Source organism: Protomyctophum parallelum (genome assembly GCF_964188405.1).
Source record: "Protomyctophum parallelum genome assembly, chromosome: 1".
NCBI classification, from domain to species: Eukaryota; Metazoa; Chordata; class Actinopteri; order Myctophiformes; family Myctophidae; genus Protomyctophum; species Protomyctophum parallelum.
In genome coordinates, this window is record NC_139697.1 from 98928021 (window position 1) to 98953460 (window position 25440).

Genomic DNA, 25440 nt, shown 5'->3' on the forward strand with positions numbered 1-25440 from the left:
GTTCTGGAGCACTTTGACGTTTATTTGCCATTTACCTGTTGTCCATCTTGAAGAGCAAGAGCCTGTAATGCAACCATATCCATCCCAGGCCGTCTTCTTCGGCGAGGTTGGCTCAAAAACAAATAAATAATTAAAAGGCCCAGGGAAGCGATTGTTATTGCTAGCATCGTCGCAATCATGCGTTGTCAAGGCAACGTGTCTTATGTCGTCAAGGCAACGTGAGACGTCGCAAAGTGCTGTCCCATTCCTTTTATACCCTTTTTGGAGCCCTTGGAGCCTATCACCCTCAAGCCCTTACAGCTGACGTCACTAAAGTCAATGAGGGTTCAGGGCTCAGGGCTTGAGGGAGGCAATTGGGATTGGGCCTACGACTGCAAGATACAGTCTGATAATCAGGCTAGCATTTTGTAGCCTGGCTAATAATAAGCCAGACCGAATCAGCCGTTGGCAAAAAAAAAAAGCCTAGTGTTGTGTGATATTAGTCTGGTTTATTAGCCAGGCTAAGCATTTTGTACGCATTTAACCACTATCTGAAAGTTATTCATGGGTTAACAATGTGTAGCCTATAAATCAATGCTTCCAAAACAGTGGGTCGGGACCCATGTGTGGGTCGCGGACACATTGTTACGGGGTCAAGAGTAAACAATAAACATCCCTTTATTTATTTTTGTCTCCTACATTTAGTCTTTGTCTTTCATTATAATTATTTCGGAAAAGTACACGTCTATAACTCTGATAGTGTGTACAATTTAAATTGAATTATGGAACCAAATGGACCAGGTCTGTAAAACGCTGCGAGTGTACAAATTTCAGTTACGTGGGGTCCTTGAAAAAAAAGAAGAAAAGTGTAGACATTTATAGAGTACCATGGGGTGGATGGGAACTAAAAATCCAGCTCGCTGTTGTTTAACGGGGGCGCTTCTTAAACGGTGCAACGCGCCTCGCAACCAACCGGCGACGATGAACGTATAGCCAATGAGAGGACAGCTGTGCACGGCGCTCACGTGAGCGCGACCGGCGTGGCCAATCAGATCGCCGCTGGGCAGGAACCGCGATATTCGAAAAGCAGAGATGAGGAGGACTAGCCTAGCCAGTAGATTAGTTATTTTGAATCGATGCTAGTAGCTAGCTAGCTTACACTACAGTCACTAGTCAGTCAGTGAGTCAGACAGACAACAACAACAGACAACTACTACTGCAGTCAGACTGACCGTTCTGCACGGTTATTTAGTAGTTAGTTGACTAGACGCCGTTTATTTTTTATCGAAGTAGTTTAGATAACAGTTAAATTATCTCGTCTTGTTTTTGGTCGTTGTTTTTCTGGCATACTTTCCTTCCCGTTCTTGTTGTAACGTCTTCATTTCAACGGTCCTTCTTTCCAGAGGTGAGTTGTGTCGACCTTAATGTTTAGCATGTGATATTTTCAGACCGTTGTTGTTGTTGTTGTCGTCCGTCGTTTTCTTCAATTATTGGTATCCTCCTAGTTTTATTGTTTCGACGCACTACTCTGTTCCCTCTTTGACTATTTGAGTTATTTAGTTGACTTTTCTTTACTAGCCCCTTTTCTGTATTTGGGTGCTAAACTCGGCTGTAACAGTTTTCATGACGGTTGATTTAAATCAGGACCAGTTTAATGAATCACTTCCAATTTAACTTGTTTGTGTGTGCCGTGTAAGTTCTCTCTCTCTCTGGTGGAAAAGTAAACGGGTGAATATTCAAAAGTACACATTTACGAAATGCATTGTATATTTAAATGTCAATGCATTGCTGTTTTGAAGGGGGAAAAAATCTTTTAACTAGTGGGAATAGCTGGTGTGCTACTGTGCTTGTATAGATTGCCTGTTTTCATTATATTTGAAATGGGTGGTTAATGGTTTAAATATGTATTTGTAAGTTTTGGGACTCCCAAGAGTCCCTTTCTAGAAATGTAGTGGAGTAAAAAAAAAGTACAACATTTCTGTTTTGAATGTAAGCACTCCAAAAATGTGCTTGAAGAATGCTCTTGGAGTTAAGGCTCCCACACTGACTGCTGTGTCCTCCTTGGGATAATACAATGCCTCACTTCAGGCCAGGGTCGTTTTTGGCAGCAAACTTTAGTTGTAGTCATATTGTCTTCAATAGTTTTCATTTAGTTTCAGTCACATTTTAGTCACCTGGAATGTTTTAGTGGTATAGTCTAGTTTTAGTCGACTAAATATCATAAGATTTTAGTCGACTTTAAATCTACAGTTGATTTTAGTCGACTAAAATGTATTTTGGAGGGCCTTGATGCCATCGTAATGACTGTTTTTTTTACACTTTTTTTTACACGTGGACCCTGAAAATAGCCGATCTACAAGCTCAAGTCAAGTCTACAAGTTAATGTTCAGATACCCTGTATATAAACATTACACTGCATGTTGGTTTGTTTACTGTTGTTAAGTGGGGAAAGACGACATCACGCTTACTAAAATGGTCCACAAAATTCTCTACTCAACCGAGATAGCTGTCTAAATACCGTTAATGTCAATGAAGTCCACACCCACAGCACCAACAAACCATGTACAACCCATAATCGGCACAAACAAGGGACTAAATTCATTTAGCTCCTGGCTGTGCCACCAAAATGTGGACCGCCCTACCTTACACTCATTAAGACATGTGAATCCCTTGACTCCTTCAAAACCGCTCTCAAAGGGCACCTACGGATGGCTGCAATTCCAAACTAGCCCCCGTAAAATCTGAATCCCCCCCTTTCCCCTCACTGTATATATATTATAATGTTTCCCCTTTTACCTCTTATGATGATTTCCTCTTTTTGGTAGTGTATATTTGTACGTCTCTAAATGTTCTGATGAATTGAAAAGGGTGGACCCTATAAAACAACAGCTTTGGTATTGAGTTGTGCTTGAAATGTACTGTGATTCTCCAATCTGTTAATAAATACTAACAGTGTCCCGTCCCCGTCCGTCCCCCCAGCAGGTAGACATCATGTCCATGTTCGTGACGTCTCCCACCTATCCGTTCGACGAGGAGGAGCCCATGAACGTGTTCGAGTCCACGGCGGCGGAGTTCGGGGCGCCGTCCCGTCCTCGGATGCTCCCCGTGCCCGACTTCTCCATCATCTGCGCGGGCAAAGAGTCGGTGAGTTTAGTGTTGGGGACCCTTTGCTCTCTTCTGCTCTACAGTAGCATTGCCTCTGGAGTTGTTCCAGTATTGGAAAAGCTGCTGCTAAAAAGGCCTGTTATGTCACAACTTTCACATAGTCATCTAATCGGAAGTATTTGAGATTACGTCTAATCTCAAATACTTTAACCTTTTTTTGAAGAATGTATACGTCAGCTATTTCTTTGTATTTTCCAGGTATTTGTCAACACAAATGTATTCTTTATTCACAATGTTCATTCACCAAAAAGTAAAAACTCCATTAAATCGTTTATTGCATTTATTTGTGTGACCATTTGTAATCCTGGCTGATACACTGCCCCAAAATTCTGGTATTGGCGATTAAGTCAGTCTCTGCCATTCCGACACCACGTCATTTATCACATGATAATCTGTCACTTAACAGTCATCAATTATTTTGTGTTTTGAATGCTGTGACCGTCTGTTTTTACACTCTCTTAATTTCTTCCCAATTTTTAGAAGACTCTGTCCAAACCTGAGCCCACCAAACAGGGAGGCGGCGAGGCCGGGGGTGCTGGGGAGAAAGTCAAAGTGTTCCTTCGAATCAGACCTCTCACTGACAGAGAGAAGGAGAGGGGAGGAGAAGAGGTGAGAGAGAGAGAAATGACCTAAACTGTCTGGAACATGTTACACATAATATTCAAGCTGCTGGTGAAAACGACGTGCTAACAAGTGTTGTGTCGTCCTCCTCCGTTCCTCTCCCAGCGCTGTGTCACCATCCAGGACAACGAGACGCTGCTGCTCAAAGCTCCCAAAGACTCTCAGAACATGAAGAACGCCGAGAGGGGCATCGTCCAGAGCATCCACCGCTTCAGCTTCTCAAAGGTACTTTTCACATCATGACCAAACCACTTCAGTTTAAGCAGTATCACATTATTATTATCTCTCTCCTCTGTGTAGATCTTTGCTCCAGACTAGAGCAGCCAGGAGCAGTTGTATAAAGCCACCATGTCTCTCTTTAAGCAGTATCACATTATAATTATCTCTCTCCTCTGTGTAGATCTTTGCTCCAGAGACCAGCCAGCAGGACTTTTACGAAGCCACCATGAAGAGCATGGTGAGAGACGTCCTGCAGGGGCAGAACCGTCTGCTCTACACGTACGGAGTCACCAACTCTGGGAAGACCTACACCATCCAGGGTGAGTCATAGAATACCTACACCATCCAGGGTGAGTCATAGAATACCTACACCATCCAGGGTGAGTCATAGAATACCTACACCATCCAGGGTGAGTCATAGAATACCTACACCATCCAGGGTGAGTCATAGCTGCTTGTTGTTACACCGTCCAGAGTGTACGTGGGTCTTTATATGGACACGCACAGCTGAACATAATGGACTCTTTGCTGTGATGTTGCAGGTAGCGGCCGAGAGGCCGGTCTCCTCCCCAGAGCGCTGGTGTCCGTGTTCAGGAAGGTGCAGGGCCGTCTGTACGGCGCCGTGGACCTGAAGCCCGCCATGCACCAGGACGTGAGACAGCTGAACGCCGACGAGGTCCGCGCCGAGGAGAGCCGACGGGACGCCCTGCTCAAAGAGGTGAGCTGGAGAACGGATGCTTTCTTTTTTTTGGTTTTGTTAAATGTTTTAACAAAATGGTTAGTGGTCAATGCTCTTTGGCCACTCAAAATAGCCAAATGGCATTGATCACGCCTCCAGGTCTTTAGTTTACTTAAGTTAGGGAATAAGACTTGGTACTTAAGACACGCAAAATACAGCCATAAATGTCATCAAACGGTGGTCCGTGGTGCAAAAGGCGAATACATAATAAATAGGCCTTGATATGAAAAGGGTTGAAAAACCACCGCCGTAGGACTTGGGCCTGACACAAAAACAACTTTCACACCTGATATTTTAACGTTGCTTTAATCCGTGTGCCACAGGAGGTGAGCCAGAACTCTCGTCACGGCGGGACCAGTACCTGGGACAGTGGCGTTGCTGGGATGTCCACCTTCACAAGTCACATCGCTACCCAGCTGGAGGGTAATGCAACACATTGATTGATTGAAACCTTTATTTCAGGGGAATCCAATTGAGACAAGGGTCTCTTTTTCAATGGCGCCCTGCTATACAAACAAGAACATTTACAGCAATGACTTTACATACATACATGACATGGACACACAGTACAACAACAATACACAAGCACATACACAAAGAAACAAAAACTTATAACCTTACAGAAAGCAGGTGCAGATGCCTTCCTCTAGTGTGAGGTCAGTTAAGAGTCTTTTAAAAGTAGTAAATAAAACAAGGACATTCAACTTAAATTTGTTTTGACAAGTATTCCATAAATGTGGAGCATACACATTGAAGGCAGTATCTCCATATTTAGTAGTAGTTTTTGGTACCTTCAATAAAAGCATATCTTGTGATCTGGTATTATAAGCTGATGTATTGAGATCTAGCAGTTTTGTTAAATACATTACACTGCATTACACCAGGAGGCCTCAAAATGTATATTGGACACGGTCGGGACAACGTTCTTCCAGAGCAAATTTACACGCCTTCCTTGGGCTGGGCCTGCCCCACCCCTACTTTCACTCTGTCTCTCTCTCTCTCTCTCGCACGCACACACACATTGATACCACTCGTTCACATCACGCACACACACATTGATACCACTCGTTCACATCACGCACACACACATTGATACCACTCGTCCACATCACACACACACATCGTGCCTGACTGATGAGTCAGTTGAAACCTGTTTCCCTCCTAATCTCTATCCACAGAACTGGTTTTTCTCCACATCTGAAGCGAACTGAACACTGAACTCGTTTCATTGGATCGTTATAGGCGGGTATTGGAATGGGTAGTGCTACACAATTAATCGAAATAAAAGATTGTGATCTAGATTCAGACACCTATGCAATCCCATTTCTAAATTTGAGCAGTCAAGAATGGTGCAGCACTAGTTGGCTGTCCAGTGTCCAATTCATTTTAGTTACTCTTATGTTTTTGCTTTAAGAAAGGTTTAAGTCAAACACTTTGATGTTGTCTGTTGTTTAAAGCCACAATAGTTCGCTACAGGTGCTACATTTTGAACGTAGCAAAGTTCAGCAACTACAGACTAAAGACAATGAATATTTTCATGGAAAAAAAACGAGAAACGTTTGAGAATCATGATTTTTTTTTAAATCATGAAATGTGCCGCAAATCTTTGATTCTTTCAGAACGAACGTTTTGAACTCAAATCTTTGCTTCGGGGGGGGGTCCCTGGAACAACATATTTTCAGATGGGGGTCAGCGGCCAATTACAGATGATTCTTGGGGTCCTTGACATGAAAATGTTTGAGAACCACTGACATAGAAACATGGGTTTTTCAAGAAAACTGGTTTTAGAAGAATGTGGTTTCAGGTCTAAACGGGCTAAATACTGAATACGTTGTCTCTTTGTCCCCCTCCTGTACTCCCTCTCCAGAATGTGGTTTCAGGTCTAAACGGGCTAAATACTGAATACGTTGTCTCTTTGTCCCCCTCCTGTACTCCCTCTCCAGAATGTGGTTTCAGATCTAAACGGGCTAAATACTGAATACGTTGTCTCTTTGTCCCCCTCCTGTACTCCCTCTCCAGAATGTGGTTTCAGGTCTAAACGGGCTAAATACTGAATACGTTGTCTCTTTGTCCCCCTCCTGTACTCCCTCTCCAGAATGTGGTTTCAGATCTAAACGGGCTAAATACTGAATACGTTGTCTCTTTGTCCCCTCCTGTACTCTCTCTCCAGAATGTGACAGTGTGTGTCTGGACTCGGACAGTCTGACCCAGAGCGGTGGGGGCAGCGACCTGGAGGCCGGCGTGCAGTTCTCCATCTGGGTGGCCTTCTACGAGATCTACAACGAGTTCCTGTACGACCTGCTGGAGGCCCCGCCCGCCAAGAAGAGAGCCACGCTGCGGCTGAGCGAGGACAAGCAGGGGAACCCCTACGTGAAGGGTAATACCTAGTACCTACCCCTCGTTGTTCTAGCAGGGGAACCCCTACGTGAAGGGTAACACGCGCCCTATGCCTAGTACCTACCCCTAACCCCTACGTGAAGGGTAACACGCGCCCTATGCCTAGTACCTACCCCTAACCCCTACGTGAAGGGTAACACGCGCCCTATGCCTAGTACCTACCCCTAACCCCTACGTGAAGGGTAACACGCGCCCTATGCCTAGTACCTACCCCTAACCCCTACGTGAAGGGTAACACGCGCCCTATGCCTAGTACCTACCCCTCATTGTCCCCTACGTGAAGGGTAACACGCGCCCTATGCCTAGTACCTACCCCTCATTGTCCCCTACGTGAAGGGTAACACGCGCCCTTATGCCTAGTACCTACCCCTCATTGTCCCCTATGTGAAGGGTAACACGCGCCCTTATGCCTAGTACCTACCCCTCATTGTCCCCTATGTGAAGGGTAACACGCGCCCTATGCCTAGTACCTACCCCTAACCCCTATGTGAAGGGTAACACGTGCCCTATGCCTAGTACCTACCCCTCATTGTCCCCTACGTGAAGGGTAACACGCGCCCTTATGCCTAGTACCTACCCCTATGTGAAGGGTAACACGCGCCCTATGCCTAGTACCTACCCCTCATTGTCCCCTACGTGAAGGGTAACACGCGCCCTTATGCCTAGTACCTACCCCTATGTGAAGGGTAACACGCGCCCTATGCCTAGTACCTACCCCTCATTGTCCCCTATGTGAAGGGTAACACGCGCCCTTATGCCTAGTACCTACTAGGGCTGACCTTGATTAGTCGACTAAACTAATCGATCGGAACGGGTCTCAGTCGACTGACCACCTCTCAGTCGGTGTTCACCAAAAAATATATTATTGTATTATTCCACTAGGTCTGTGGGGGACATAAACACATTTGAACATGCTTTCTGACTGTTTTTAATCAATCTCCAATGTGCATGTGGAGTGTTTCTGCCAGTTTGGCAACGTGCTGGCCTGATAGACTCCAGAATCTCAATCTCACCTGCTGGCTACTGACAAGCCTCTCAGTCGATGTTCACCATGTGGGGGTGCTCAGTCGACTATCAGTCGACTAACAGCAAATTTATTCATGTTAATTTCGACTATACAAATCCTTAGTCGGGGACAGCTCTAGTACCTACCCCTCATTGTTCTAGCGCTGTGCTTTTATTTCAACCAGTGTTGTTTTTTGGCAGCACTTTTTTAATAGTTTTCATTTAGTTTAAGTCACATTTTAGTCACCTGGAATGTTTTAAGTTTTTTTACTTTTTTGAGTCAATCACATGTACAATTCTTTGTAGCAAATACATTTTCTTTTCACATTTGTTTCTACATGTCACTGTTGACACTAGCTGACTTTGACTTAGATTCTTTCTTTTTTTTTGTGCATACTACAACTACATCCCTTCACCTATTTCAACATACAAAAACACATGGAAATAAATAAAAAAGGAGAAAAAAGAAGAGGGTAGGCCCATGTTAGACTAAACATTCATTCATGCGTCACAACAAAAACGAAAAGTTGTGAGCTTGTAGATCGTCTATTTTCAGCATGCAACTAATTTACTTCCCTTCCTAACATTTTAGTCTAGTTTTTATTTGTTGACGAAATTGTCAGTATATTTAGTCTTAGAATTAGTCATCATAGCTTAGTTTTTATTTAGTTTCCATGTAGTTTTCTTCAGTGAAAAAAGGTATTTGACGAACATTTTTCGACTTGGTTCTTCAGTCGACGAAATCAACACTGTTTTCAACCCTTTTCATGTTGAGCTTCATTAGTTATTTCGCGTTTAATCTGTTTGTTGAAATAGTTGTAATTTTTATTAATTTTTTCGTGCATAACACTAATGAAGTGGCTGTCTGTCCCCTGTAGATCTGACCTGGGTCCAGGTACGCAGTGCAGAGGAGGCCTGGAAGGTTCTGAAGGCTGGTCGACACAACCAGAGCTTCGCCAGCACTCACCTCAACAGCAACTCCAGTCGCAGGTTCGTTACGACCACAGCCTTGAACACATGACTTACACTAGGAAGCCCTGCTGATGTGTGTCTGTGCCAACCCATTTTAGGCCTGACGTCGAAATAAATAAATAAAAAGTCCTCTGAAAGAATATATATTCAAAGATTTGTGACACATTTTTACGATTTTTCAAAAATAGCAGACCTACAAGCTCGCTATGAGCTTGTAGATCTTCTATTTCTCAATAGCTAAATAATGCTTAGTTAAAACACCAAAACGGGTTCCCGTCCAGAATGGGTTAAAATAAGGGTTGACATGCTCCCAGTCAATGTATTTACGCTTCAACCCACAAGGTTTCTTTTTACTTTACTTTGTTATATGGATCATCTCCATTAGTACTTATGCCTGGGACCAGTACTTGCCTCAGTAAGTAGCAATTTACCACCTTTACCACCTTGCTACCATGCTACCAATGTTTGTGCACACAGCAACACTGAAAACAAAATGTTGCATTGTGGATTTGAGGTGACAAGGCGCATTTTGATGTCAATCAATCAAGTCGCCTTTAATTCAAGTGGCAGATGCCAAGAATATTCTCTTTATATATTTAATTTAAATATTCTTTAGGGGCATGTCATGTGATTTGTCTGCACAGCCTTTGTGATCTACCTTTTGGGCACCCCTGATTCTAACACAACATAATGGTGTATATTAGTATATTGACCTTTTATTTACCTTACCTATCACTTGTTTTTGTATTAATTGCGTTGTTGTTCTTGTGCTCTTCAGTCACAGCATCTTCTCCCTCCGTGTGCTGCATGTCCACCCAGAGGCCGAGCAGGGGCAGGCCACACGCATCAGCGAGTACGTTTTCACATTATATACATTATACACATTATACATTGTCTATATCTTTATATGTCCACCCAGAGGCTGAGCAGGGGCAGGCCACACGCATCAGCGAGTACGTTTTCACATTATATACATTATACATTGTCTTTATCTTTATATGTCCACCCAGAGGCCGAGCAGGGGCAGGCCACACGCATCAGCGAGTACGTTTTCACATTATATACATTATACACATTATACATTGTCTATATCTTTATATGTCCACCCAGAGGCCGAGCAGGGGCAGGCCACACGCATCAGCGAGTACGTTTTCACATTATACACATTATATACATTATACATTGTCTTTATCTTTATATGTCCACCCAGAGGCCGAGCAGGGGCAGGCCACACGCATCAGCGAGTACGTTTTCATATTATACACATTATACACATTATACATTAATGCTTTGCTCTGCTGTCAGTGGAACTACCGTGCTCTCCTCACAGACTGGCAAAGCGCTGAAGTATTTTGTGATTTCCAAAAGTGTGTCAAAGGGTTTGCAGAACAGAAACAAGCCCATGTTACATAAGATTATATTGATCATAATATTCAAATGCTGTGTGCGTGCCTTGATAACTCCATCTAGAATCTAGGATTGTTTGAAGTTGTTTTTCAAACAAGCCACATCTGTCCCATTTTGCTGTAGTCTCCTTGTGTTGAACCATCATCTATTTTGTAACCTCCGCTGCCCGTCGACAAGAGAGCACAGGATGAATAAAGAGACCTAGTTAGATAGTTGATGTTTAACGAATGAGCGTTGGCGTGTGTAGTACCAACCAACCCTTGCAGACTGAGTGTGGTTAATAAATGACTGTGTGTGTGTGTGTGTGTGGTAGTGTACCATAGTGTACCGACCGGGTACAGGCTTTAGTTTAGACATACTAATGGTCCGACTGTCGTTAGACCGACAACCTACCTCAAACCCTAACCGCTGGCACGGAGAGCAGCGCATGTCCGCCCGTCGTTTCCGTGTCTAATCTGCGTGTGCATCCTGTACCAACCCTTCTCCTGCAGGCTGAGCGTGGTGGACCTGGCCGGGTCGGAGCGCTGTAAGGACCAGCGCAGCGGCGAGAGGATGAAGGAAGCCTCCAACATCAACACCTCCCTCCACACGCTGGGGCGCTGCATCGCAGCACTGAGACACAACCAGAACAACAGGTAACCACGCCCACCCTCGTGGTTTTTGGGCCACAGAAGCAACGTTTTTACTCAAATCGTTGCTTCTGGGAGTCCCTGGAACAACATATTTTCAGATGGGTGTCGGCGGCCAAATACAGATAATTCTGGGGGTCCTTCACATGAAATATTGAGAACCACTGAGATAGAAACATGACATGACATTTGTAGAAGTGGTCTCTCTCTCTCTCTCTCCTGCACGCATCAGGTCCAGACCTCAGTGTGTTAATGTCTCTCTCTCTCTCTCAGGTCCAGACCTCCTCAGTGTTTTAATGTCTCTCTCTCTCTCAGGTCCAGACCTCCTCAGTGTTTTAATGTCTCTCTCTCTCTCAGGTCCAGACCTCCTCAGCTGGTTCCCTTCAGGGACAGTAAGCTGACCTCTCTCTCTCTCTCTCATCAGGTCCAGACCTCAGTGTGTTAATGTCTCTCTCTCTCTCTCTCAGGTCCAGACCTCCTCAGTGTGTTAATGTCTCTCTCCCCCTCATCAGGTCCAGACCTCCTCAGCTGGTTCCCTTCAGGGACAGTAAGCTGACCTCTCTCTCTCTCTCTCATCAGGTCCAGACCTCAGTGTGTTAATGTCTCTCTCTCTCTCAGGTCCAGACCTCCTCAGTGTGTTAATGTCTCTCTCCCCCTCATCAGGTCCAGACCTCCTCAGTGTGTTAATGTCTCTCTCTCTCTCATCAGGTCCAGAGCTCCTCAGCTGGTTCCCTTCAGGGACAGTAAGCTGACCTCTCTCTCTCTCTCTCTCTCTCAGGTCCAGAGCTCCTCAGTGTGTTAATGTCTCTCTCCCCCTCATCAGGTCCAGAGCTCCTCAGCTGGTTCCCTTCAGGGACAGTAAGCTGACCTCTCTCTCTCTCTCTCTCTCTCATCAGGTCCAGACCTCCTCAGTGTGTTAATGTCTCTCTCTCTCTCTCTCATCAGGTCCAGACCTCCTCAGTGTGTTAATGTCTCTCTCCCCCTCATCAGGTCCAGACCTCCTCAGCTGGTTCCCTTCAGGGACAGTAAGCTGACCTCTCTCTCTCTCTCATCAGGTCCAGAGCTCCTCAGCTGGTTCCCTTCAGGGACAGTAAGCTGACCTCTCTCTCTCTCTCTCTCTCTCATCAGGTCCAGAGCTCCTCAGCTGGTTCCCTTCAGGGACAGTAAGCTGACCTCTCTCTCTCTCTCTCAGGTCCAGAGCTCCTCAGCTGGTTCCCTTCAGGGACAGTAAGCTGACCTCTCTCTCTCTCTCTCTCTCTCTCTCTCATCAGGTCCAGAGCTCCTCAGCTGGTTCCCTTCAGGGACAGTAAGCTGACCTCTCTCTCTCTCTCTCAGGTCCAGAGCTCCTCAGCTGGTTCCCTTCAGGGACAGTAAGCTGACCCGTGTCCTGCAGGGTTTCTTCTGCGGCCGAGGCACCTCCTGCATGGTGGTCAACATCAACCCCTGTTCCTCCATCTACGACGAGACGCTGCAGGCACTCAAGTTCTCTGCCATCGCCACCCAGGTACACACACACACACACACCCTCTGGGTTCTGTACACACACACACACACACACACACACACACACACACACACACACACACACACACACACACACACACACACACACCCTCTGGGTTCTGTAGGACCACGGTTCCATCGCCACCCAGGTACACACACACACACACACACACACACACACCCTCTGGGTTCTGTAGGACCACGGTTCCATCGCCACCCAGGTACACACACACACACACACACACACACACCCTCTGGGTTCTGTAGGACCACGGTTCCATCGCCACCCAGGTACACACACACACACACACACACACACACCCTCTGGGTTCTGTAGGACTAACCCCTTTTGGTGTTAGCATTATGCTATGCTTTAGCTATTGAAAAATAGCAGATCTACAAGCTCATAGCGCGCCACCGAGTGGCGACTGACATAGAAACATAGCTTTTTCAGAAAACTGTCAGGATGTAGAAGACATTGTTAGAATCTGATCTCAGGTCAGAATGGTAAACTGTCAGGATGTAGAAGACATTGTTAGAATCTGATCTCAGGTCAGAATGGTAAACTGTCAGGATGTAGAAGACATTGTTAGAATCTGATCTCTAATGGGTTTAATTGCAGCTGGTCCACGGGCCGTCCACAAAGAGCAGGGTGGCTTACATCCTGTCCCTCCTCAACGAACCGGCCTCCACCCTCAACGCCTCCGCCCTGGAGGAGGATGAGGAGGAGCAGGAGGAAGAGGAGGAGAGCAACGACGAAGAGGAGGAAGACGTCACCATGTTGAATACTCGGGTATGTTGCTCGTCACTGTTGATTTCCTCCACTAAAACTAAGAAGACGAAAAATGTTTGGCCACTACCTTTTGTTTCACTGACGAAAACTAAATGGAAACTAAATTAAAACTAAGCTAGGAGGAATAAAAGTAAGACTAAACATATTGACAATTTTGTCAAATACAAACTAGACTAAAGCATGGAAGGCGTGTGTTATTCACTGATGCGCCACTTTGTGAGATTGTACACTAGATTGACTATTTTAAGATTTAAGAGCAATAGAAGATGTTAAGAAGCATTTTTTTTATATATATATATTTTTTTTTTATCCCACGATTTTGTAACCCATTTTTCACCCCTGTGTCAATTATCTAATGTGATCCTGGGCTCTACACACCCTCCACCAACCTAGTCCCCATATATGGGGGACAAGGGGAGAGCAACGGACTTGAACTCATGCTTCCTTCATGCCTGAGTGTCCAAGTTGCTCCTTTACACCTGACAGGGGGGAGTTTCCCTGGTTGGACATAGCGCGTGGAAGGAACACGTTATTCCAACCAGTTCCTTTCCCCTCCATCAGGCGCCCCGGCTGGCCAGGGGGAGGCAGTTTAGAGACCAGGATTACTGCATGTTTTTTGTGAGGGTACCTAGAAGCATTTTCAATAAAACCCTTATCCTACCGTTACAAGTGCAACTGCAAACTCAATCCGGGAATGGAATTTGTATTGCTATGTTCTCGCCCACCGCGTCCAACACTACAATCTAACAGTAGCCACAACGGACATGATGCTCAGAAGCTTCTCTGCCATGTTTTCATTTCATTCACCTCACCCAGAGGCACTGCTCACCTTACACCATCTCCCCCTGGTGGCGGTACTCAGTAATTACTGCTATCATTTCAATAGGCATTTGCCGGCCTCTCTCACCAGAAGCAACAATAACACTACTACTACTACTAATAATACCAATAACACTAATAATTATTATTATTACCCTTATTATTATAACGACAATAAAGCCAATAAAAATAATAATACCAACTATAATAACACCTTTAGAACACACTTTCATTCGTTGCATTCTCAACGTGCTACAATGACAACATAAGTACATTACAGTACAATACGGAGTAGCACAGTGCACTACAGCACAGTACACTATAGCACAGTACAGTCCGGAGTAGTACAGTACTAAAACATAAAAAACAAACAAAAAAAAAAACATTCCCACTAGGTTTCCACATTTGCGGCTTCCAAGCAACTTGGTATACATAAACATTGTGGGGGGGGGGGGGGGGGGGGGGGAAGGTTGCCAGAAGCGTGCTTTGCAACTGGGCATATGAAAACATCATGGCAACATCAAGCGTCTCTCCTCTCCCATCTGGCGGAGCCAGGTAACGGTTACAAGAACCTTTTAGTACCAGTCCTCCATGTTCCTCGTTCATTCATTCATCATCCCCGCTAACTTAATAATAATAATAATAATAATAAAACTTTATTTGTATAGCACCTTTCATGACATGAAATGCAGCTCAAAGTGCTTTACAGAGCAATGGAGAAAAAAAAGAAAAGCAAGGCAACGACATTAAAAAACAAGCAGTAATGCAATACAGTGAGGACATGAATAACAAAAAATAAAATCAATTAAAAGCAATGTTGTAGAAGTGGGTCTTGAGCTGTGCTTTAAAAATGTCTACAGAGGCTGCCTGACGAAGGTACAGTGGGAGCTTGTTCCATGCCGTCGGCCCCTAGAAGCAAAAAGCTGCTTCCCCTTAAAACTTAACGGCGTCCTGTGTGTCACCGTGCTCCTTCTCCAGATGCTGCTGGAGGCCATCGACGTCCTGAAGCGGGAGGTTTGGCGCCAGCGTGCCGAGAAGGACCTGCTGGAGGCCCGGGTGAGGGAGGAGGTTGTGGACGAGATGATGGAGCACATCAACACCCTGCAGAACCAGTTCAGGTAGGAACCGGTCCGGTATACGACCCATTCTGGTGTTATAGCATCATGTCATGCTTTAGCTATTGAAAAAATAGCAGATCTACAAGCTCATAGCGCGCCACCAAGTGGCGCGCTACGAGCTTGTAGGTCTGCTATGTTTTGAAAAATCGACATAGAAACATAGCTTTTTCAGAAAACTGTCAGGTTTTTTTCTTTTTTTTTTTTTTTGCGGCTTACGCCTTTTATTGATTTTTGAAGGGACAGACAGTAGGCTGACAGGAAACGGGAGAGAGATGGGGGGATGACATGCAGTAAAGGCCGTGTCGGGTCCGGGAGTCGAACCCGCGGCACACTGCGACTGGATTACCAGTCCGGTGCCCAGACCGTTACGCTACGGCCTGGGCCCGGGTTTTTATTTATTTACAGCACAGCTGCCCCCCTTTGCCAACTTGTAGACTTATGTACTGTTCTTTATGAACTTTTAATCTTTTAAACCAATGACCTCTTCCTACAGGAAAGGATTCCAAATAAGCCAGCTGGCTTCTTCCCTTATTGCATTGTATTTTTGTTCTTTGATATGTTATTGTCTATTTTTTGTACTACGTACATGCTAAATAAATAAACCTAAACCATGTAGAAGACATTTTTAGAATCTGATCTCAGGTCAGAATGGGATAATCAAAGAATGACGAGTCAGTGATTCATGAGTCGTGGAGCTCAAGCACATGCAGGCTTTGAAGTCATGTCATGTCCTGCTGCTCAATCACAGGGGGCACTCTTATCATCATACATCATCTCATGAACAACTGAATTCATGTTATCGATTGGTGAGCCGATTTGCTCGTCTACATATGATGTAAATTATCCCTTCATTGTCAATGGCATTTAATTTTTCTGTTCCCACAAATGTACGTCATATTTGACCTAATTTGTCCTTTCATTGTCAATGGCAAAAATGAGACTTGCGGGGACAAAAGCTGTATATAGGAGGGGCTTGCGCCCCTCAAAAACTAGATTATTTTTTTGAGGTTTTCAAATTGTTCACATTGCGTGCCATCGAACGAAGCTTCGATTTTTTTTTTTTATTAAATGTTTTGGGGTCAGCCCTAACATCTGGTAAATAATTATAACCTCTTGTCTATCGTTCTCCATTGTCTTTGTTCTAGTTGTGGTGTGGACTCTCACTTTGTGAGAACGGCCCCCAAACTTTATACAGTCCACATGGGTCATTGTTTCTATTACATGCCGTTATTATTTAATAGTTAGTTAACGGTGACCTGATGTTTGGCCTCCCTAGTGAACGCCTGGAGCTGGAGAGAGACATGCTGGAGGAGAGGTACGAGGCCAGGATCGAAAACCTCAAGAAAAACCTGAAGGAATACTACGGTCAGCAGCTGGAGGTGAGAGTGAGACCCACTGCTAACCTAGCACACACACACACACACACACACACACACACACACACACACACACCATGCTGCCCTTACCCAGCCTAGTGCTCACAGCACTCACACAATACATACTACGGCGTCACACAAACGTAGCAGATCCACACGCTCCAAACGAGGCGCGTACCAACACGTTCTGAGCTCGTAGATCTGCTACTTCTGCTGTTTATGAATTTGAATAGTATCAGTTTTCACCCGACGGAAAGGTCATACGACCCGTGATCACACGTTCTCTCATGATCACCGTGCGGGCAGGCAGCACGTTGAAGGTTACACGTTCTCTCATGATCACCGTGCGGGCAGGCAGCACGTTGAAGGTTACACGTTCTCTCATGATCACCGTGCGGGCAGGCAGCACGTTGAAGGTTACACGTTCTCTCATGATCACCGTGCGGGCAGGCAGCACGGTGAAGGTTACACGTTCTCTCATGATCACCGTGCGGGCAGGCAGCACGTTGAAGGTTCCTCATTTTGCTGGGCGGAACCCGGCAAAACCCCATGGAGCCTTGTGAGAGAACCTCTCTGGTTTCAGTCACTCCATTACGCCATAAGCCACCTATGCTTTCTATGGCATAGGCAGCTCCCGGTGTTGAGCACAAACATCTGTAGCATTACAAAGTTAGACATAACAAAAACTATTTCCATTTCACCCCCTCAGGTACATTTGTTTTTACTATTTTCATACTTCTTTGTCGGTAGATGTTGTTGAGCTGGTCATTTTTAAAGTAGCTCTTAAGTAAAAAAAAGTCTGTGCACCCCTGATCTAGACCTAGCTGCGCCACATGAGACTAATTCATTAGAGCGAGAGAGAGAGGAGAGTGTGTGTGCGTCAATTTAACAAAGGTGCAGAGAGTGATCGATCGACGTTTGCGCTACTCTATGCCGAATTGAAGTGGACTCTGTCCCAGACTTTTTTTGTTTTCTCCCTGGAAATAAAAACATCTGGGTTTCCGAGGCTACTCCATTGCTAGTTTATTTTTTTCTTCCATGTCGTTGAACTCTCTCCTCTCCTGTTCTCTCTCTCCTCTCCTGTTCTCTCTCTCCTCTCCTGTTCTCTTTCTCTCCTCTCCTGTTCTCTCTCTCCTCTCCTGTTCTCTTTCTCTCCTCTCCTGTTCTCTCTCTCTCCTCTCCTAGGCTCGAGACGAGGAGATCCAGGATCTGAGCGACATGCTGGAGAAGAAGAGGGACTCGGACAGGACGTTGGAGGAGCGCGAGGCCTCGGTGCTCATGCCTCCTCCCATGGAGCCTCCTCAGGTTCTGGTTCCTCCTCCGGTTCTGCCGGTCCTCAGGCGCTCTCAGCGCAGCATGGCCCGGACCACCACCACGGTGGAAGTGGCCAGCCTGCAGGCCGAGCTCACCCAGTGCCGCGCCGAGCTGACGTTCAAAACGCAAGGTGGGCTAGTAGCCTACTTTTAAACTTTAAACCTTTTTTGATGCCTTTCTGTGTGGAGTTTGCGTGTTCTCCCCGTGTCCCCTAGGGTAGGTGGAAAGCCTACCCTAGGCTGGTGGAAAGCCTGGTGACGTGAGATTAGTCTGTACCATATATTAATGCCATGGAACTGTGTTCCACTTCCAACCTTAAATTCACAATTTGACCCCAATCTGTATATACACTGTGAGAAAAGAAGGTTGGCCAATGGAATACAACCACCTTAAGGACCACTAACTAACCACCTGCAGCCTAATCTAACCCTCTGTACAGAGTGGACCTACTGCAGAGCTACTGCCTTTAAACACAATTGAAATGCGAGGCTTTTTGTATACTATTTTATATCGTTAAAATGCTGATAACTGTACCAAAAGTGACTGAAAAGTGAAAAATCATGAAATGTTGCTTGCTGCTATTTGTCTCAAAAATCTTTATACCCTCAGCATGTAATATATAACGTTGTGAAATATCTCCTGTGTTAACTTTACACAAAGTCGTACCCCCTCCAACTGTATATACTTTCCCCATTTATTTATTGTTTTGTTATATCTTGACACTTTGCTTTGGCAATGTAAACGTATGTTCTCTCATGCCAATAAAGCTCTGTTGAATTGAATATACGGTAATACTCGTAAGTCGTTACGACAAACGGTGAAATCAGCCAGTCTAACGAGCTTGATCTATTGATTCTCTTTCCCTGTACTTGGAGAGTTCTTTTTTCATCTACACCAAATCTCTTCGACAAAAAACGTCTGATCTCCGTGCTCACTTTCAAGTCATTTTCAATCCGTCCCAATGGAAACGGATATTCTCTCCAGTCTTCCTCCTGTAGCTCAGGGGAAAGATTTGCGTATTTGCGTTCCATAATGTGACATAAGGGTCTAAAGATGTGCAATGTCATTCAGGGCTGCCCCGTGGATGAAAAGTGCCCCGAGTGCCCCGAGTCATACCAGTTTTAGGAGCCCTGCTCTAGACGTCGTATTTCAGAGAGGTGAACGGTGTTAGACTCGCGGAGCCACTAGCCAGCCTTCAGTCTGCCATTGCAATAGAGCACCGAAGTCTTGACGTCAATATCGGTAGAGGGCGCTAAGTCCACGGGTTCATGTACTTTTTATTTGCATTGTAATCCCCATAGGGGGGATTTTAAATCGCCTCATATAAGAACTGTGTTTGAAAAATAAACATGTCACCCCGGCCGTTTAACTCATAAGGATATGAAGAATCAACTACCTGTGAGAAAACGCTAATGTTACTGCTGCTGAATTAGTTATGTTTTCACTAGAAACAGACGGTATCAAATATGAGTGACTGGCGGTCGTAAACGACACAGAGAGACACCTCCCCGACAATTCCGCCGAGACACTTTATTTATTTCTTATTTTTGGACCACAATGCTTATGAGATGATTTTAAGATGAGCCCATGTTATTCTCCATAGAGAAATTACTTCTGTGAACCAGGGGATGAGCGAGTGACGTCAGGCAGATTGAGTGTCTGGTGTTGCTCAATTGTGGGCGTGTTTCGCTGACCAGCAGTAGTGGAGGACAAACTAGGGCCCTGTATGCAAATATAGGGTGGGTTTCCCAGGCTACACAACCCACCAGGGCCCAGTATGTGTGTCACGTAGGGGGCTGCAATGCTCCGATTGTTTGTAGGTCTGTTTGAATCTTTTCGTAACCACTAACCGCCCTTGGAAAAAAAGAAATCAAACACAGAGGGGAACCAGACTAATATCGTCGCAGTGATATTAGTATGGCTACGCCAGGCTAGAGAGGTGTTGTAGTTCTCTTGCGGGGAGGTGACCAGTGTTTTACTGGAATGGAATGTCTCCACAGAGATGAGGAAGCTGGAGGTGCAGCTGACGGTACCGGGTCCGACCGGCACCCTCACCAACACCACCGACCGCAAGCTGAAGACCTGCCAGCGGGTGAGACAGACGGGTTGAATTAACCAATCTCAGTTTGGTCGGTTTCAGTGTTTGGGGTCATTTCCTAAACTAACCGTTGTTGCCTTTGCTCCTCCTAACTCTTGGTCAACAGAACCTGCGTCAGCTGCGAGTGGATTTGCAGAGGATGGGAACCACCCTGCAGTCCAGTGAGAGAGCCTGCTGCCGCAACACGGGAGGAGAGAGACTCCGTAGGAACCTGGCTGCTGCAGACGAGACCCTGGCCAAACAGGTCTGTCTGCCATCATGATCATTATTATTTATTATTTACGTTAGCTGAGCACCAAAAAAATAACTGAACTTTTAACATTGAGTAGATTTTCTGTGGTCTGGGGGGGGGTTTTCTGGCTCAAACAAGTGCTCTGGTTCTCCTGCTGTTTGTGATGTCACAGCCTGCATGCCAATGGGATTTGCCAGTAGATGTCACTGTTTTCACTGTTGCAGCTCAAAAGGCTTCCAAACCCCAGAGAGAACTCCAGACCACAGAAAATCCACTGAATGTGGAAAAATAAATTTATGTCATTAAACCTTTATTATTATTTTTTAAAACAAAAAGCAGCTTGTACCAGCTTACAGTGTGTGAGCTTGTACATCTACTCATTTGCAAATAGCCAAATGAGTATAAAATATGGATACATTGGTGAAATAATTTTGATGCCATATTAACCCATTCTGACCTGAGACCAGATTCTAAAAATGTCTATTACATCCTGTCAGTTTCATTATATTAACCCATGCTGACCTGAGATCAGATTCTAAAAGTGTCTTCGATTAAAAAAAATAATAGCAGACCTACAAGCTCGTAGCGCGCCACTCGGTGGCGCGCTATGAGCTTTTTTTTCAATAGCTAAAGCATAACGTAATGCTAACACCAAAATGGGTTAACAAATTTAACCCATTCTGACCGGGCACCCATTTTGGTGTTGGCATCATGTTATGCTTTAGCTATTGAAAAATCGAAGAACGACTGGCATTTTTTAAATCTGATCTCAGGTCAGAATGGGTTTAATCAGACCCTGTGTGTCCAGTGGAAACCTCGTATGAATCTGATCTCAGGTCAGAATGGGTTAACTGGGGGGGGCACCCTCTGGGTGTGTTTTAGAACCACCACTAACGATAATCTATGCAATGTTATATTTCAGTACATTGATAGAACCCGTGTACAAGCCATTGCTTTTGACCTTCTCTCTCTCCCATCTCTCTCTCTCTCTCCCTCATGGCTCAGTCTGCCTCTCTGTTCATCTCCTCCGCTCTGTGTCGCGTTTTAACTCTGAATCCGGATGCTTCCACATCTTAGAGTGTATATGAATAGAGATGTCATCCGAGTTCTCCTCCCATCCACTTGCATTACGTTGCTCAAAAAAGCGCATGAGGCGATTTCACTCCTCCTTTAGGCGTAGGAACAGAGTGCATTCTGGGATGGATTTACCCCCAAACACATGAACGCGCTGCCGTTGAAACGCGCACGAACATGTGTTTGGGGCCAGGCTGCAATACCTTCATTCGGCCACTATGTCCAGGGTTTCCTCTGGTATTCATATATAGACCGATTCAGTAGCGGGTCTCATGGTCGCAGCCTACGTATTTCCTGTAGGCGGACTCGACATAGCTGCGGGAGTAAAACCCTCACCAGGCGCACCTCTTCCACTACAGTGAACGGCAGAGTGACTGATGTTAGTTTGCCTCAAACTTTACTCCTTTACCTGCTTTTTTACTAACACTAACATTACAAAGATGCCCAGAACATCGAGATGAACCTGTGTAGTTTATGGCTGCTCCAACAGTAGTGGCAACATAAAAATAAAATAAAAACGGAATGTCTAATATCCACCGCGATGGCGGAGACCAGAGCCATTGAGTAATGGTTGAGACGAAGCAGTGAAAGATACATAACGCCAGTCTTACCCAATACCAAATATTTCTGTTTTATTAACACAAGGCTGCTGTACTTTATACCTCATACTTTAAATGCTTAGTATGAGGTATAAAATACAGCAGCCTTGTGTTCATAAAACAGAAAGATTGGGTATTGGGTAAGACTGAAATTATGTATCTTGCAGGATTCTTCACTGCTTTGTCTCAACCATTACTCAATGGCTCTGGTCTCAGCCATCGCGGTGGATATTAGACATTCCGTTTTATTTTATTTGTTATGTTGCCACTACTGTTGGAGCAGCCATAAACTACACAGGTTCATCTCGATGTTCTGGGCATCTTTGTAATGTTAGTGTTAGTAAAAAAGCAGGTAAAGGAGTAAAGTTTGAGGCAAACTAACATCAGTCACTCTGCCGTTCACTGTAGTGGAAGAGGTGCGCCTGGTGAGGGTTTTACCCCCGCAGCTACGTCGAGTCCGCCTACAGGAAATACGTAGGCTGCGACCATGAAACCGGTACGGAATCGGTCTATACTCTAAGTTCCACATCCGCTGTGATGGGCGGGGCCAGCTGCATCTGAACCCCTCCTCCCCACACTCGCTAGCTCTGCCTCCTTTCAACCAATCATTCGCTTCCATTTCACTCCTCCTTTCAGCCAGTCATTCGCTTCCATTTCACTCCTCCTTACAGCCAATCATTCGCTTCCATTTCACTCCTCCTTTCAGCCAATCATGCACTTCCATTTCACTCCTCCTTTCAGCCAATCATGCACTTCCATTTCACTCCTCCTTTCAGCCAATTATTCGCTTCCATTTCACTCCTCCTTTCAGCCAATCATGCGCTTCCATTTCACTCCTCCTTTCAGCCAATCATGCGCTTCCATTTCACCCCTCCTTTCAGCCAATCATGCGCTTCCATTTCACCCCTCCTTTCAGCCAATCATGCACGTGCACTTCCATTTCCCTCCTCCTTTCAACCAATCATTGACTTCCACTCCAGAGCCAGAATGAGATATATCAGCCATTTTTTTTACTTTGTTGACGACATTTTTTTTGTAAAATAGTTTTTTATATCTCAATTTATTTTGTGTTTAATATATATATATATTTTTGCTTAGAAGTTAAATGTTCTCAAACAGAAACTTGAATCAAATCTTTGTTTGTCAAATTGATTAAAACATTTTGCACTTTCTGACCATATATCGCTGGAACATGGGTAATCAGTCTACGTCCGGGACTCAAAATATCAGTTGGGCTCTAATTCACCTCCTCAAGGCCTATTCATACAGTTCAGTTTCAGGTGATAAGGTGACCTTAAACAGAGAGATGTGTTTGGGTGAGCGGTGAGTCGCTTACCAGCGTGACGTCATGTTGAAGTTTTCGGTGGGCACCTTATCACCTAAAACTTGAGTATGAATAGACCTTCACCCCTCCCCACCACCCTATCCACTGTCCCCTCCTCTCCCTGTCCCCACCACCCTATCCACTGTCCCCTCCTCCCTCCCTTCCCCTCCATCTTATCCACTGTCTCATCCTCCCTCCTCTCCCTGTCCCCTCCATCTCATCCACCGTCCCCTCCTCTCCCTGTCCCCTCCATCTCATCCACCGTCCCCTCCTCTCCCTGTCCCCTCCTCTCCCTGTCCCCTCCATCTCATCCACCGTCCCCTCCTCTCCCTGTCCCCTCCATCTCATCCACCGTCCCCTCCTCTCCCTGTCCCCTCCATCTCATCCACCGTCCCCTCCTCTCCCTGTCCCCTCCTCTCCCTGTCCCCTCCATCTCATCCACCGTCCCCTCCTCTCCCTGTCCCCTCCATCTCATCCACCGTCCCCTCCTCTCCCTGTCCCCTCCATCTCATCCACCGTCCCCTCCTCTCCCTGTCCCCTCCATCTCATCCACCGTCCCCTCCTCTCCCTGTCCCCTCCTCTTCCTGTCCCCTCCATCTCATCCACCGTCCCCTCCTCTCCCTGTCCCCTCCATCTCATCCACCGTCCCCTCCTCTCCCTGTCCCCTCCATCTCATCCACCGTCCCCTCCTCTCCCTGTCCCCTCCATCTCATCCACCGTCCCCTCCTCTCCCTGTCCCCTCCTCTCCCTGTCCCCTCCATCTCATCCACCGTCCCCTCCTCTCCCTGTCCCCTCCATCTCATCCACCGTCCCCTCCTCTCCCTGTCCCCTCCTCTCCCTGTCCCCTCCTCTCCCTGTCCCCTCCATCTCATCCACCGTCCCCTCCTCTCCCTGTCCCCTCCATCTCATCCACCGTCCCCTCCTCTCCCTGTCCCCTCCTCTCCCTGTCCCCTCCTCTCCCTGTCCCCTCCTCTCCCTGTCCCCTCCATCTCATCCACCGTCCCCTCCTCTCCCTGTCCCCTCCTCTCCCTGTCCCCTCCATCTCATCCACTGTCCCCTCCTCTCCCTGTCCCCTCCATCTCATCCACCGTCCCCTCCTCTCCCTGTCCCCTCCATCTCATCCACCGTCCCCTCCTCTCCCTGTCCCCTCCATCTCATCCACCGTCCCCTCCTCTCCCTGTCCCCTCCATCTCATCCACCGTCCCCTCCTCTCCCAACACTGATCGCTAACTAACCGTGTGGGCCGGCCTCCTCCTCCCTCCCAGGACCAGATCCTGGTGGAGCTCCAGAACAGCCTGCAGCTGGTGAAGGCTGACCTGAGGCGCCAGGCCGACAGCCTGGCCCACATGCAGTCCTCCTCCTCCTCGGTGGACCACCTGGCCGCGGGCGGCCGCTCCTGCAAGAAGAGGGTCTGCGGCGCCAACAACGTGGAGAACCAGCCGCCGGTGGTGGCGGAGAAGAGGCCTTTCCTCCACGGCCTCCTGCCGACGAGTCTGCGCTGCACGCCCACACGCAAACCCAACCCCATGATGCACGCTCAGCACAGCGACGACGGCACCAACCACACGCCGTCCTCGCGCATTCTGCGTTCCCGCCAACAGTCCCCGATGGTGAACAGCCCCGCCTTCACAACCCTGCACGGCCGCAAGTACTGACTCTGTTAAAGGAGAATTCCATGCTAGAAGGCTTTCTTACCTTTCTTTGTAGTTGTTACGTCCCCACCAAAGAGGTCCAGGTGTTCTTTTTGTGCAAAAGCTCCTTATTGGCTATTTCCCCTACCATAAGCGCTCAATGAATTGCATTGAATTGAATGGGGCTATGGGGTGTTGTGCTAATTTGCTTATTTCCATCTAAATAAGTAGTAAAGTGTGCCGCTTGGGATATTATTTACATTATGAAGAGAGGATATATACAAAATAATTCTAATTTTGAGCGATGGAAATAACCGAATTAGCACAACACCCCATAGCCCCATTCAATTCCAATTCCAATTCAATGCAATTCATTTAGGGCTTATGGTAGTGGAAATAGCCAATAAGGAGCTTTTGCACAAAATA

At 46.2% G+C, this 25440-nt stretch overlaps 1 protein-coding gene across 2 annotated transcripts; it reads left to right on the plus strand.

Annotated features, from left to right (window-relative positions):
- The first annotated feature begins 1181 nt into the window (after positions 1-1181).
- Positions 1182-25046, plus strand: kif20a (kinesin family member 20A). Of its 2 annotated transcripts, none has more exons than XM_083789333.1 (19): positions 1182-1391; positions 2966-3123; positions 3625-3753; positions 3871-3990; positions 4166-4304; positions 4527-4702; positions 5047-5146; positions 6894-7100; positions 9004-9115; positions 9876-9950; positions 10996-11139; positions 12469-12637; positions 13259-13429; positions 15227-15366; positions 16643-16745; positions 17928-18186; positions 20057-20148; positions 20261-20398; positions 24649-25046. In XM_083789333.1, the coding sequence occupies exons 2-19, from the start codon at positions 2971-2973 to the stop codon at positions 25036-25038; spliced, it is 2817 nt and encodes a 938-aa protein (XP_083645459.1). In that variant the 5' UTR covers positions 1182-1391; positions 2966-2970; the 3' UTR covers positions 25039-25046. The 2 variants fall into 2 exon arrangements, with proteins under 2 accessions (XP_083645459.1, XP_083645458.1); XM_083789332.1 differs by having other exon boundaries at positions 1182-1384; positions 2959-3123.
- The last annotated feature ends 394 nt before the right edge of the window (positions 25047-25440 follow it).

What these genes read in the sequence shown, in the direction of transcription:
- kif20a (XM_083789333.1), top strand. Translation starts at nt 2,971, where the DNA reads ATGTCCATGTTCGTGACGTCTCCCACCTATCCGTTCGACGAGGAGGAG. An exon ending in TCTGCGCGGGCAAAGAGTCG is followed by an intron (nt 3,124 to 3,624) that starts GTGAGTTTAGTG and finishes CCCAATTTTTAG; the next exon opens with AAGACTCTGTCCAAACCTGA. An exon ending in GGGGAACCCCTACGTGAAGG is followed by an intron (nt 7,101 to 9,003) that starts GTAATACCTAGT and finishes TGTCCCCTGTAG; the next exon opens with ATCTGACCTGGGTCCAGGTA.